We start from the raw sequence: 15452 nt of genomic DNA on the forward strand, positions 1-15452 counted from the left end.
GATGCAATGGTGAACAGGCCTTCGTGACATAATGCACAGACACACTGTGAATTCTGTGACACCTGTTGGTAATACCTTGACAGGTGACCTCCTTATCTCTCAAAGACTAACTTACTTTTTGTTCTGATCATTTAGCCAAACACTACTAGTGCATGCAGTAAAATGATGGAACTCTCCAGATCAAACAGAATGAAACTAACTGGGACTCATTAAGTTAAGTGTATAGGCAAAATTCAGTTGTTTTTCTCATTGATCGACTCAAAGAAAAAGTTGTTCACAAGCAAGACAAAAATATATCCAGTCTACCCATTATTATTGAGAAGTTGGGTTTCAGAAACTGCAACAGCTGGTTATGCACTATACATCATTGGACACACTAGTGCCACTGCGCAGACCATTGCTCTGCCACTTGTTCACTGTGTGCTTAAACATGTCATGCTGTGACCAAACTCTCAAGAAAGAGTAGTATCAAAAAGTTGAGTGACTTCTATGCTAAATGAAGAACAGTATTTTGAATTTACCCAATAGGAAAAACGTGTGGGGGATGAAGGAATAGCACTTTCCCCTCCCTCTATATCCATGGCTGAAATGCCCTTGAGCAAGGCACCTAACCCCCAACTGCTCCCCGAATGCTCTGTAGCATAGCTGCCCACTGCTCTAGATATGTGTGTGTGCTCATTGCTCACGTGTATGCACATGTGCGTGTGTTCACTGCTTCACATGGATTAAATGCAGAGGAGGAATTTCACTGTGCTCTAGTGTACATGTGACAAAGGCTTCTTTCTCTACAGTGCACTGACTAATTCTTGACTTGATTTGCTGCTAGCTCGTATCCTTACTTTTGCGTCGCAGCAGTGGTATAACGACATGATGGGCAAACATTTGTGTATTCTCCTTTGCCTTTTGAATGCAAAAATTCATGATTTCTATTTAAACTCACCACCAGTCCCATTGAATTAATCTGGTACTAACTGAAGTCTCAGTTAATGTGAACTTTTTCATGGACTGTCAGGATCTGTTGGACCAAAGGGCCCAGATGGGCTGCAAGGGCCCCCTGGACAGAAGGGTTCAGCTGGACAGAAGGGAGACCAGGGACAACGCACTGTAGGTAAGGAGAGCCACACTGGCTATGACTGGATCAAAACATAGTGTAAGAGGAAATTGTATATTGTGATAAAATTTCATAATCTGTACTCCAGGTGTTCCAGGGCCAAAGGGAGACAGAGGATCGCCTGGTAAATCAAACAATGAACTGATTATTATGTTACAGATATTTGCTGTATGTACTATATAATTATAATATGATCATGAATGTATAGTTAAAGTATACATAATATGCAGGTTTATCTGGATATAAAGGGGCACAGGGCAATAAAGGAGACACTGGTGAGTCCACTGATAGCAATATTTATTCAGTTTCATGATGCATGGTCAGGAACTACTTACGAGTCTCTCTCACACAATCTTGTAGGCTCTCCTGGTTTACATGGACAAAAGGGTGATAAAGGTAAGTGTAGAACTATCTTTGTATACACACACACACTGGGGCAAAAAAGTATTTAGTCAGCCACCAATTGTGCAAGTTCTCCCACTTAAAAAGATGAGAGAGGCCTGTAATTTTAATTTTCATCATAGGTACACTTCAACTATGAGAGACAGAATGGGGGGAAAGAATCCAGGAAATCACATTGTAGGATTTTTAATGAATTAATTGGTAAATTCCTCGGTAAAATAAGTATTTGGTCACCTACAAACAAGCAAGATTTCTGGCTCTCACAGACCTGTAACTTCTTCTTTAAGAGGCTCCTCTGTCCTCCACTCGTTACCTGCATTAATGGCACCTGTTTGAACTCGTTATCAGTATAAAAGACACCTGTCCACAACCTCAAACAGTCACACTCCAAACTCCACTATGGCCAAGACCAAAGAGCTGTCAAAGGACACTAGAAACAAAATTGTAGACCTGCACCAGGCTGGGAAGACTGAATCTGCAATAGGTAAGCAGCTTGGTGTGAAGAAATCAACTGTGGGAGCAATTATTAGAAAATGGAAGACATACAAGACCACTGATAATCTCCCTCGATCTGGGGCTCCACGCAAGATCTCACCCCGTGGGGTCAAAATGATCACAAGAACAATGAGCAAAAATCCCAGAACCACACGGGGGGACCTAGTGAATGACCTGCAGAGAGCTGGGACCAAAGTAACAAAGGCTACCATCAGTAACACACTACGCCGCCAGGGACTCAAATCCTGCAGTGCCAGACGTGTCCCCCTGCTTAAGCCAGTACATGTCCAGGCCCATTTGAAGTTTGCTAGAGAGCACTTGGATGATCCAGAAGAGGATTGGGAGAATGTCATATGGTCAGATGAAACCAAAATAGAACTTTTTGGTAAAAACTCAACTTGTCGTGTTTGGAGGAGAAAGAATGCTGAGTTGCATCCAAAGAACACCATACCTACTGTGAAGCATGGGGGTGGAAACATCATGCTTTGGAGCTGTTTTTCTGCAAAGGGACCAGGACGACTGATCCGTGTAAAGGAAAGAATGAATGGGGCCATGTATCGTGAGATTTTGAGTGAAAACCTCCTTCCATCAGCAAGGGCATTGAAGATGAAACGTGGCTGGGTCTTTCAGCATGACAATGATCCCAAACACACCGCCCGGGCAACGAAGGAGTGGCTTCGTAAGAAGCATTTCAAGGTCCTGGAGTGGCCTAGCCAGTCTCCAGATCTCAACCCCATAGAAAATCTTTGGAGGGAGTTGAAAGTCCGTGTTGCCCAGCGACAGCCCCAAAACATCATTGCTCTAGAGGAGATCTGCATGGAGGAATGGGCCAAAATACCAGCAACAGTGTGTGAAAACCTTGTGAAGACTTACAGAAAACGTTTGACCTCTGTCATTGCCAACAAAGGGAATATAACAAAGTATTGAGATGAACTTCTGTTATTGACCAAATACTTATTTTCCACCATAATTTGCAAATAAATTCTTTAAAAATCAGACAATGTGATTTTCTGGATTTTTTTTTCTCATTTTGTCTCTCATAGTTGAGGTATACCTATGATGAAAATTACAGGCCTCTCATCTTTTTAAGTGGGAGAACTTGCACAATTGGTGACTGACTAAATACTTTTTTGCCCCACTGTATATATATTTCACCTTTTGGAGATAAACTTCATATCTTCGCACCACCGTGTAATGTGTATATTACATTACATTAATGTGTATATTACATGGACACATGCGCGCGCACACAAAAGTTAATTTTTAAAAAAACTTAATTTTTAACTTTTTTGACAACTTATGTCAAGTCAGCGGAAAAAAAAAACACTGGGAATGATGTCATCAGAGTGAAATATCAGGAAATATGTCACTCAGATCCGCAATGTATTTCATATGAAAAATGTGAGTTTTTCAACACAAGAAGATTAACTTCATATCTTCAAGCCAACATGTGATGTTATTTTTATTATATAGACACATTCACGAACAAAAAGTACCCAAATTTATCAAAACAATTCATCTATCTCCTCATGAGTGACATATAGAGATTTATGCCACGGTTTTTGTTCTCCATGGCCTGGATGTAGCTCGTATGAAAAATATGAGTGGCATATTTCCCAGTAAAACACTTGTGTCTGTATGTATATAACTATATATATAGGGGAGGCATGGTGGTGTAGTGGTTAGCACTGTCGCCTCACAGCAAGAAGGTTCTGGATTTGAGCCCAGTGGCCGACAGGAGCCTTTCTGTGTGGAGTTTGCATGTTCTCCCTGTGTCTGTGTGGGTTTCCTCCGGGTGCTCTGGTTTCCCTCACAGTCCAAAGACATGCAGGTTAGGCTAATTGGTGGCTCTAAATTGATCATGAGTGTGAATGGTTGGTTGTCTCTGTGTCAGCCCTGCAATGACCTGGCGACTTGTCCAAGGTGTACCCCACCTCTCAGCCATAGTCAGCTGGGATAGGCTCCAGTTTGCCCATGACCCTGCACAGGATAAGTGACTACAGATAATGGGTGGATGGATATATATCCTCATGAATTGCTTTTTTTAGACTATTATTTTTTATAGATTGAGTGACTTTTATTTTATGGCTTCTACTTTGTGGAATCAGTACAATAACACTTTAGATTTCCAAACATTAGTTTTCCAGCACAAAATGTAATGTTACAGAAAAAATGTTTGTATCTCAGTAAAGAAAGCAGCATATTACACAACAGACCACGTTTCAGATTCAAAAAGAAAATATAATGAAGCCTACTGGGTTTTGCTGCAAAATTAAGAAGGAAGTGTGACAAAGTGTCCAGAAGAACCGTGGGCGATTCTGTCAGAAGCTCAGTAAAACCTACAGCTCATTTCTTTATCAAACTACACTAACTGTACGTGAGACTGCTATTTTTTTTAAGCAAAGGGTCGTCACAGCAAACATTGATGTTTTTTAGTCTTGTGTGTTTATCTGGCTATATTTCTATCCTCCAGGTTCTCTGGGTCAAAAGGGGCAAAAGGGAGAACGAGGATTCACAGGTCCTAAAGGAGATAAGGGAGAAGAAGGAGTTAGTCAAAGTAACTATACTTCTAAAGGATTTATTATTGCAATATAGAAATAGTGTGTGTGTGTGTGTGTGTGTGTGTGTGTGTGTGTGTGTGTGTGTGTGTGTGTGTGTCCAGCCACTTGATTGTTTCTATCATCTGCAGAGTATTTAATTTGTGTCTGTCCTGTGTTTGTCCCATTAGAGGTGCGCTTGATTGGCTCTTCTAATTCAGGCAGAGTAGAGGTACTGTATAACTCCCAGTGGGGCACAGTGTGTGATGACAACTTTGACACTCTGGATGGCAACGTGTTGTGTAGAATGTTGGGTTTCCAGCGAGCTACACGTGTTTTCACAGCGCCAGCAGGTGAGTCACTACAGCTTCTTTTATAAAGCATTAACGTATGCTTATTTTTTTACTCTCGCAAGTTCAAAATCAGTTCAACATCAGATTAACAACATCCAAAGCATGTGATGCATAGAAATCCAGTATTATCTGTTACATTTATTTTTTTCTGGAAAAATTAGCAGCAAAGGAGATTTTCAGGGATAGTGCAACATGTTATGACAGCATACTGTTTCTAGTAAGCTTATTAAAAAAGATTTGGTTTTCAAAATTCTATACCTAACATCCTCACCCAAAACCTTCGTCTAAACACGCTGCTGCGCATGATGTATTTCAGGAACAGGTCAGATTTGGCTGGATGGATTACAGTGTACAGGAACAGAGGCCAGCATATTTGATTGTCGACATGGAGGCATGGGAGTGCATAACTGCCAACACAGTGAGGATGCTGGAATAACCTGTTCCTGAATGGCCACAATAAACTGCCCCCAACCCATAATCCCCCCCCCATTACACACACACATGCAATTCAGACTGAGTGTATATAATGTTTTTGTTTGTTTTTAAATAATCACACTTACAATACAGTAATGCATATTGAAGATTTAAAGATAACATGGTGACAGTCTTTGTCTTTCTCCATCTTTCCCTACTCCTCTAACCTCTCGTTCTTATTTGGACAGGAACCTCATCTCATCTCATTATCTCTAGCCGCTTTATCCTGTTCTACAGGGTCACAGGCAAGCTGGAGCCTATCCCAGCTGACTACGGGCGAAAGGCGGGGTACACCCTGGACAAGTCGCCAGGTCATCACAGGGTTGACACATAGACACAAACAACCATTCACACTCTCATTCACACCTACGGTCAATTTAGAGTCACCAGTTAACCTAACCTGCATGTCATTGGACTGTGGGGGAAACCGGAGCACCCGGAGGAAACCCACGCGGGCACGGGGAGAACATGCAAACTCCGCACAGAAAGGCCCTCGCTGGCCACGGGGCTCGAACCCGGACCTTCTTGCTGTGAGGCGACAGTGCTAACCACTACACCACCGTGCCGCCCTGGACAGAAACCTATAAAAACTTAAATAAGATCTGTCTGTCTGGCTTCCTGTCTGGATTTGTGCATTAACCATGACATTATTACAACAAGGATCAACACATTTCTTGGGGTCAATTTGTTTGTTTGCTTGTTTAATTTATATTCTACTTTTGCAACACACAAGGTCACACCACAAAGTATGTAACACAAAGTAATGTGAATTTTTTTTTAAAAGGGAAGCCATGGCCTAATAGTTAGAGAAACAACTTTGGGACCAAAAGGCTGCTGGTTCAATTTCCTGAACAAACAGGAATGGCTGAAGTGCCCTTGAGCAAGGCACCTAACCCCCAGTGCCCAAGCTGCTTTGGGTATGTTGTACATCGTTCTAGATAAGAGCCTCTGGTGAGGCTCTTATCCAGAACGATGCAGTCATTTGCTCTGAAACTGAATATGCGCCTGGGATGTAATTGGATGTCTTGCCATTTAACTTTGTTACACAGAACATTCAAATAAAGGCTTCTAATTCTAAAAAAAAAAATCCCCAGGCACCACTGCTCTCTCTTTCAGTTTGTGTGCGTGTTCACTGTTTCAGCTTGGTTAAAAGCAGAGGAAGAATTTCACTGTGCTGTAATGTATATGTGACAAATAAAGGCTTCTAATTCTAAAAATCTAATTAGAAATTCTGTAACCATGTGATTTTTACTGGCAACAAAATCCGTGAATCGAAAGACTTCACTTTTATGAAGTTAAAATCTCACTTGGCTAGATAATGCATATGCAGTACCGAAGCATATACTAGTAAACAATGTCCGTTGCCATAGCAGCACGATTCTTGCTGTCTAAAAAGATCACGTTTCTCAGTGAATAAAAGCAAACAAAAGCATGTCACATAAAAATATCTCATCTCATTATCTCTAGCCGCTTTATCCTTCTACAGGGTCGCAGGCAAGCTGGAGCCTATCCCAGCTGACTACGGGCGAAAGGCGGGGTACACCCTGGACAAGTCGCCAGGTCATCACAGGGCTGACACATAGACACAGACAACCATTCACACTCACATTCACACCTACGGTCAATTTAGAGTCACCAGTTAACCTAACCTGCATGTCTTTGGACTGTGGGGGAAACCGGAGCACCCAGAGTGACTTGTCCAGGGTGTACCCCACCTCTTGCCCATAGTCAGCTGGGATAAGCTCCAGGTTGCCTGTGACCCTGTAGAACAGGATAAGCAGCTACAGATGATGGATGGATTTGTATGCAGTATACGGGTACAAATATGAATAAATGAACACTCGAACATGTCTTGTATGGATATTATCTGTCAGTATAAAGGAGTATATTTTTTTGGTTTTGTTTGATTTTAAAGCTGCAGTCAATAGAATTCAGAAGAGAGTGGACTTAACTTGAAAATTTGAAAGAGTACAACTTCCAGGTCCCTCCACCTGCTTCTTTGCTGTGCTTGAGCCCTGCCTCCAAAGCCCCTCCCCGTAGAGGAAGCTGCTGTGCAAATACAGCCTAGCAACCACAGCAACTGAAGGATTTTGATAACAGAAACTGTAGTGTATAATGCTATATAAACAGTAAACTGCTTATAAGAAGATGTAGCTGTGAGAGCACAGGCACACATAAATATCTTCTAAGAATAAACACAAAACTGATATGACTGACTGGGCATTTCACAAAGATATTTTCAGCAACTGTAAAATAAAACAATAGCCTTATCACCATTACCATCTTGGCTTTGTGGTTATTATTATTATCTCATCTCATTATCTCTAGCCGCTTTATCCTGTTCTTCAGGGTCGCAGGCAAGCTGGAGCCTATCCCAGCTGACTATGGGCGAGAGGCGGGGTACACCCTGGACAAGTCGCCAGGTCATCACAGGGCTGACACATAGACACAGACAACCATTCACACTCACATTCACCCCTACGGTCAATTTAGAGTCACCAGTTAACCTAACCTGCATGTCTTTGGACTGTGGGGGAAACCGGAGCACCTGGAGGAAACCCACGCGGACACGGGGAGAACATGCAAACTCCACACAGAAAGGCCCTCACCAGCCACGGGGCTCGAACCCGGATCTTCTTGCTGTGAGGCAACAGTGCTAACCACTACACCACCGTGCCGCCCTATTATTATTATTATCCATCCATCACCGCTTATCCTGCGCAGGGTCACACAGGCAAGCTGGAGCCTATCCCAGCTGACTATGGGTGAGAGGTGGGGTACACCCTGGACAAGTCACCAGGTCATCACAGGGCTGACACATAGAGACAAACAACCATTCACACTCACATTCACACTTAGGGTCAATTTTGAGCCACCAATTAACCTAACCTGCATGTCTTTGGACTGTGGGGGAGACCGGAGCACCCGGAGGAAACCCACACAGACACGGGGAGAACTGCAAACTCCACACAGAAAGGCCCCCTTCAGCCACTGGGCTCAAACCCAGAACCTTCTTGCTGTAAGGCGACAGTGCTAACCACTACACCACCATGGCACCCCCAGCACTTTTGTGATGCAGAAAATCTGGCAGAAGAAGATGATGAAATGCAAAATACTGATTTGACAAAAAGCAACAATAAAATGACCAACTGTTAACAGAAAAGTTTGGGTTCTTTTGTTTAATTTATGCCAGTTACAGTCCAGTATATAGATAGTGTTTATGGACTGACATGTGGGACGTAGCATATCCACATTCGAAATCAGATTTCAAAAAATAACTGAATTGCATTAGTGTTCCATGCCATGCTATAGGTGACTGTGTGTTTCACTCAGAAGCCAGTGATATCAAGCACCAGTGGACACAACATTCAATAGGACCTCAAGGGATTTGACACTTTGACCACTTTTGCACCACCATGCCGCCATTATTATTATTAGTTGTAGTAGTAGTAGTAGTAGTATTTTGAAAATCAAACATAAATCAAACAGGGGTAATTACCTGTCCAGCAGAAAATCAGCATAGATTTTGAATCCTTTCAGGCGTTCATGAGTGAGTTCCTGTGTGGGGGAGGAAGGTTGTATGCACAAGCAGTGACTGACACGCCAGCAGACACTCCTCCAGGCTCTGATTGGTTGTTTTGATTCGGGTGCGGTGGATTCTTGCAAATAGCATCAGGAGAACTAGGTGGATCCAGAGGATCCTGTCTCATGTACTACTGTCAGGACATAATGACATTTTTAGCAAATATGAGGGGGGAAAAAACTTTATATGGGCTAAGTACTGCAGCTTTAAGGGATAGTTTGAGAAACATGTCAAAATGTAAACAAATTTAGTAAGGTATACCTTTTATGTCTTCATAATATGCCAAGAGACACCGTTATTAGGAAACACACTCCTGATTAATTAAAAGCCCTTCATTTTAGGTTGAATTTTTGTTGTAGTACAACAGGTAACCTTGTCATGTCTCAGTTCCAGGGCTGATGATTTGATCCTGAGTCTGGACGACTGTCTGTGTGGAGTTGTGTGTGGATATCCAAGTTCTGGGTTGGCTAACCTAATTGCTATTGGGTGTGAATGATTGTGTATGTCCACATGGTGCCCTGCTATGAACTGGCTTCCCATTTAGGGTGGATTCCTGCTTTGTGCCCAACAACAACACTGACCCAGATAAGGCAGTTACTAAAGATGAAAAAAACAAAAACTGAATTTTGTTGGACAAATATTATTACCACAGAACCAGGGATATCAAATAATGATTACAATGGCTTTATAATTAATTAGCTAGCCATCCGGTCTTAAACCCTGCATTTAAGCCTTTATACAAATCATCCATGAATCATGTCTCTTTGTTGTTGTTGTTTACACATTGGCAATTCTTATGTCCTTGAGCTGCACAATGCACCTTCTTTGTTCCAGTAAATCTCAATTCATTTTTATGACCGCAACCTGACTTCAGCCTCAAACCTTTCCAAGATGGCAGCACTGCTGATGTATGTAGCTCAGCTGATTGCACTTGTAATCAAAAGACCTGACCACAAAAGCAGAATGTGAAGACAGAAAAAAGCATGGCTTCTCTCAACTATTTTGATTTTTTTTTTAATATGATTCAGCTTGAATTCCGGAGTTTACTCCAAAGTGTATTCAGTGTGCGGCATGAAAAACATTGATTTCAGCCGAAGAAGCCAGTACACTTTACTTTTTTAGTTCACAGTAGGTGGGCGGCACGGTGGTGTAGTGGTTAGCGCTGTCGCCTCACAGCAAGAAGGTCCGGGTTCGAGCCCCGTGGTCGGCGAGGGCCTTTCTGTGCGGAGTTTGCATGTTCTCCCCATGTCCGCGTGGGTTTCCTCCGGGTGCTCCGGTTTCCCCCACAGTCCAAAGACATGCAGGTTAGGTTAACTGGTGACTCTAAATTGACCGTAGGTGTGAATGTGAGTGTGAATGGTTGTCTGTGTCTATGTGTCAGCCCTGTGATGACCTGGCGACTTATCCAGGGTGTACCCCGCCTTTCGCCCGTAGTCAGCTGGGATAGGCTCCAGCTTGCCTGCGACCCTGTAGGACAGGATATAGCGGCTGGAGATAATGAGATGAGATGAGTTCACAGTAGGTGCTTTCAGACCAAATAGTTCTAGAAACTTACTGAGAGGAACTACCCACCTGGGAGCTCCCTTCCCACCTACAGTCCCTTCAACGACTTTTTTTTTCTGTTTGCATTTGCACCTCCAGCAGGAACACTGAAGTAATGTAAGCCGGCTTGTGACAGCAGAAAATGCTAACGAAGATTTTTATACTTCACTTAGACGCGTCAAAATCGCACTGTATTTTCTCCATTGCATATACACTCAATAAAGCCTGGACTTCACTGTCAGTCAATTTGTCCAGGTTTGTTTGTTTGTTTGTTTGTTTGTTTGTTTGTTTGTTTTGCTTTGGGGGTTTTTAACACTAATGTTAAGAGCATGTTACTTGCAGGACTAACATTTTACACAGATTTTTAAAAATGGAGGTTGCCTTTGCGACACTGACTCACGTTCAACCAATCAGCCAACGTATACTTATGTCTGGACCAATCACAGTACATTTAGGTCACCTATGGTTCCTCTTGTGCTCAGACAGTACCAACTCTGAAGTAGGAGATAAAAAAGTCCGTCAAAACAGCTTTCTAAAGACTATGATAGTTCTCAGGCCAAGTTTACATTAGACCGTATCTGTCTCGTTTTCTTCGCAGATGCACTGTCCATTTACATTAAAACGCCTGGAAACGCTGGGAAACGGGAATCCACCAGCGTCCACGTATTCAATCCAGATCGTGTCTGGTCCGGTGCTGTGTAAACATTCAGAATACGCGGATACGCTGTGCTGAGCTCTAGCTGGCGTCGTCATTGGACAACGTCACTGTGACATCCACCTGCCTGATTCGCTGGTGTTGGTCATGTGACGTGACTGCTGAAAAACGGCGCGGACTTCCGCCTTGTATCACCTTTCATTAAAGAGTATAAAAGTATGAAAATACTGCAAATACTGATGCAAATACTGCCCATTGTGTAGTTAAGATTGTCTTTAGGCTTGCCATCCTTCCACTTGCAAGTGGTAAGTGACGCGCATGCCCAATATGCACTGGGATCACACACACAGCGGCTCAGTCCCGAATCACTGCTCGTGCGCTTCACTCGCGCGCTCTGTGAGCTGCGCAAGGCCGGAGTGCGCACCCTCCAGAGGGCACTCGCTGTTCAGGGCGGAGTGATTTGGACCGCAGGATGCCTGCGGAGCCGAGCGTATCCGTGTATTGGCGTTGCTGTGTGCACGCGAATCATGTATTGGCGTTGCTGTGTGCACGCTAATCGTTTTAAAAACGTTAATCTGATGATCCGCTGATATGGTCTAATGTAAACCCCACCTCAGTTCCTGCAGTGTGGACAAGCATAAAAAGGGGAAACTTCCTCCAACAGTTCTAAGAACTGTTAAAAAATGTATTTGGTTCAAAAGTGCCTGATGTCAACATTAAAACCAAAGTCCAGGCTCAATACTGCTGGGCGGCATGGTGGTATAGTGGTTAGCACTATCGCCTCACAGCAAGAAGGTTCTGGGTTCGAGCCCAGCGGCTGACGGGGGGGGGCCTTTCTGTGTGGAGTTTGCATGTTCTCCCTGTGTCTGCATGGGTTTCCTCCGGGTGCTCCGGTTTCCCCCACAGTTCAAAGACATGTGGTTAGATTAATATAGGGCAGCCTTGGGCTGAAGTGCCCTTAAGCAGGGTACCTAACCCCCAACTGCTCCCTGGGCACTGTAGTATGGCTGCCCACTGCTCTGTGTGCGTGTGTTTTCACTGCTTCAGATGGGTTAAATGCAGAGGATGAATTTCACTGTGTGCATGTGACAAATAAAGTCTTCTTCTTTTTAACCAAAGGAACCACACACTGGCCAAATAGCAGACTCCTTTTGGAACTTTAGTCTAGTCTGCCACCTAGTGGCTGTTTATTTATTTATTTATTTATTTACTTACTTACTTACTTACTTACTTACTTACATAATAGACTTGGGATAAGGTCAAGTGAATTCCATTTTTGAATTTCCACATTGTCTAAGCTTTTTTGCCTTTAATAAAAACAAATGCCCAAAACATGCTACATTTCTGAAATCTTCGGGGTGTTCACTATTTGCTGTATGTGTGAAATTAAATTATGTATATTAATATTCAATATTCAATGATAGTTCATATTTTCAAATTTATAGCCAATCTTCATAACCAATCTTTAGTATGAATCGATTAAGTACAAAATCCCACCACTGAAAGGTAAGTAACATTATTATTATTATTATTATTATTATTATTATTATTATTATTATTATTATTATTTCAGTAGCAGCACAACACAGGGTTTAAAAATATAACATCATATCAATATAATGAATGAATATGAATCTCTAAAATTATATGAGCACGACATATAACATCAGTTCAGACTTTCATTTATAAGCCAGAAAATAAATGCTGCTATGTTAAACTGTGCCAATTTACTTCATGCCCCAGTGTACCTACATTCACCCTAAAGCATGCAATAGATAGATAGATAGATAGATAGATAGATAGATAGATAGATAGATAGATAGATAGATAGATAGATAGATAGATAGATAGATCTAGCTTGACTGATTTGAGAGTTTTCTGTGCTCCAGCACACCTGCTTTGACTTGTAATGCAGTACGTCTCACTTGTGGGTCACTTTGGGTAAAAGCATTTGTAAATGCCACGTAAATTGTTTAGGTGTGCATTCAGAGAAAAAAAAACACTTTGTTATTTTGAGTGTTGTCGCCTTTCAGGCAACCTGGATATGTGTGTGGAAATCTCCTCATACATAAGCATAAGAACTGATTTGGATTTTGATTGTGCATTATGATTTCTGCAATTCAGTTTGGTTTAATGAATGATCTATGCCTTTAAGGATATAGCACAAGTTGCACTAGTTACAGAAACAATAAGAATGCTAAAGATGTACATATTGAATTGTTGTAGTAATTCCTTCACTCCATTGCTACAGGGCAAGTCCAGGCTATTATATATAAATTATATTTTACAGAAGATTGCAAGTTAGAAAGAATATGATAGAGAGATGTGAGAATATATATACATCCATATCTTATCATAACAAATGTTCTCCTATCCTCATATTCTGCCCCACTGTATATCTAAACTACATTTATGATTATCATTATTATGCTATTGATTTTACAGTGCCTTGCAAAAGTATTCATACCCCTTGAACTTTTTCACATTTTTCCACCTTACAACCACAAACTTAAAAGTTTTTTATTGAGATTTTATGTGATTGACCAACACAGAGTAGCACATAATTCTGAAGTGAAACAAAAATGATAAATGGTCTTCAAAATTTTAAACAAATAAAAATCTGAAAAATGTGGTGTGCATTAGTATTCAGCCCCCTGTACTCTCATCTCATCTCATCTCATTATCTCTAGCCGCTTTATCCTTCTACAGGGTCGCAGGCAAGCTGGAGCCTATCCCAGCTGACTACGGGCCAAAGGCGGGGTACACCCTGGACAAGTCGCCAGGTCATCACAGGGCTGACACATACAACCATTCACACTCACGGTCAATTTAGAGTCACCAGTTAACCTAACCTGCATGTCTTTGGACTGTGGGGGAAACCGGAGCACCCGGAGGAAACCCACGCGGACACGGGGAGAACATGCAAACTCCGCACAGAAAGGCCCTCGCCGGCCCTGGGGCTCGAACCCAGGACCTTCTTGCTGTGAGGCGACAGCGCTAACCACTACACCACCGTGCCGCCCCCCCTGTACTCTGATACCTCTAAATACAATCCAGTGCAATCAATTGCCTTCAGAAATCATCTAATTAGTTAATAGAGTCCTACTGTGTGTAATTTACTCTCAGCATAAATACACTTGTTCTGTGAAGGCCTCAGTGGTTTGTTAGAGAACACTGAAGAACAAACAGCATCATGAAGACCAAAGAACTCACCAGACAGGTCAGGGATAAAGTTCTGGAGAAGTTTAAAGCAGGGTTATGTTATAAAAAAATATCCCAAGCTCTGAACATCTCAAGAAGCACTGTTCAATCCATCATTCAAAAATGGAAAAAGTATGGCACAACTGCAAACCTACCAAGACATGGCCGTCCACCTAAACTGTCAGAGCGAGCAAGGAGAGCACTGGTCAGAGAAGCAGCCAAGAGGCCCATGATCACTCTGGAGGAGCTGCAGAAATCCACAGCTCAGGTGGGAGAATCTGTGCACAGGACAACTATAAGTCGTACACTCCACAAATCTGGCCTTTTTAGAAGAGTGGCAAGAAGAAAGCCATCATTGAAAGACAGGCATAAGAAGCCATGTAGGGGACACAGCAAACATGTGGAAGAAGGTGCTTTGGTCAGATGAGACCAAAGTTGAACTTTTTGGCCTAAATGCAAAGTGCTATGTGTGACGGAAAACTAACGCTGCTCATCACCCTGCACACACCATCCCCACTGTGAAACATGGTGGTGGCAGCATCATGCTATAGGGATGTTTTTCTTCAGCAGAGACAGGGAAGCTGGTCAGAGTTGATGGGAAGATGGATGGAGCTAAATACAGGGCAATCCTGGAAGAAAACCTGTTGGAGGCTGCAAAAGACTTGAGACTGGGAAGGAGATTCACCATCCAGCAAGACATTGACCCTAAACATACAGCCAGAGCTACAATGGAATGGTTTAGATCAGGGGTCACCAAACTTTTTTCTCTGGGGGCCACATTGTCGTTCCTGACTGTGATGGGGGCCGGGGTCGGGTCAGCTATATCACATAGAATTGTATGACCCAGACAAATATGACCACCAGCAGGCCTCATTGTGTAGTAGAGATTACTAGCCTGGCACGGCCATCCCCACTACTATATCCCCACTACTATATCAACACTTGATTCCTGGCACATATTTGTTTAACTTTACTAGTGGTTTGCAAAAGTAGTAATCAAGTCTTCACACTTTGTTTTAATTTGAAATACCACTGATATTCCATTTATTTATTTTCTAATAAAAATAATATCAAAGCTGTCAAGGTAAGAAACATCTGC

General features: G+C 42.4%; 1 protein-coding gene across 1 annotated transcript in view; it reads left to right on the forward strand.

Annotated features, from left to right (window-relative positions):
* marco (macrophage receptor with collagenous structure) overlaps window positions 1–6589 on the forward strand; it is a 44038-nt gene extending 37449 nt beyond the window's left edge. Inside the window, exons 16-22 of the mRNA XM_060930136.1 lie at window positions 1013–1108; window positions 1200–1235; window positions 1342–1386; window positions 1472–1507; window positions 4482–4565; window positions 4737–4898; window positions 5215–6589. Coding sequence (XP_060786119.1) covers window positions 1013–1108; window positions 1200–1235; window positions 1342–1386; window positions 1472–1507; window positions 4482–4565; window positions 4737–4898; window positions 5215–5345 — 590 coding nt within the window. The 3' untranslated portion in view covers window positions 5346–6589. The remainder of the gene's footprint in view (window positions 1–1012; window positions 1109–1199; window positions 1236–1341; window positions 1387–1471; window positions 1508–4481; window positions 4566–4736; window positions 4899–5214) is intronic.
* The last annotated feature ends 8863 nt before the right edge of the window (window positions 6590–15452 follow it).

The sequence above is a fragment of the Neoarius graeffei genome, chromosome 9, assembly GCF_027579695.1.
Source record: "Neoarius graeffei isolate fNeoGra1 chromosome 9, fNeoGra1.pri, whole genome shotgun sequence".
NCBI classification, from domain to species: Eukaryota; Metazoa; Chordata; class Actinopteri; order Siluriformes; family Ariidae; genus Neoarius; species Neoarius graeffei.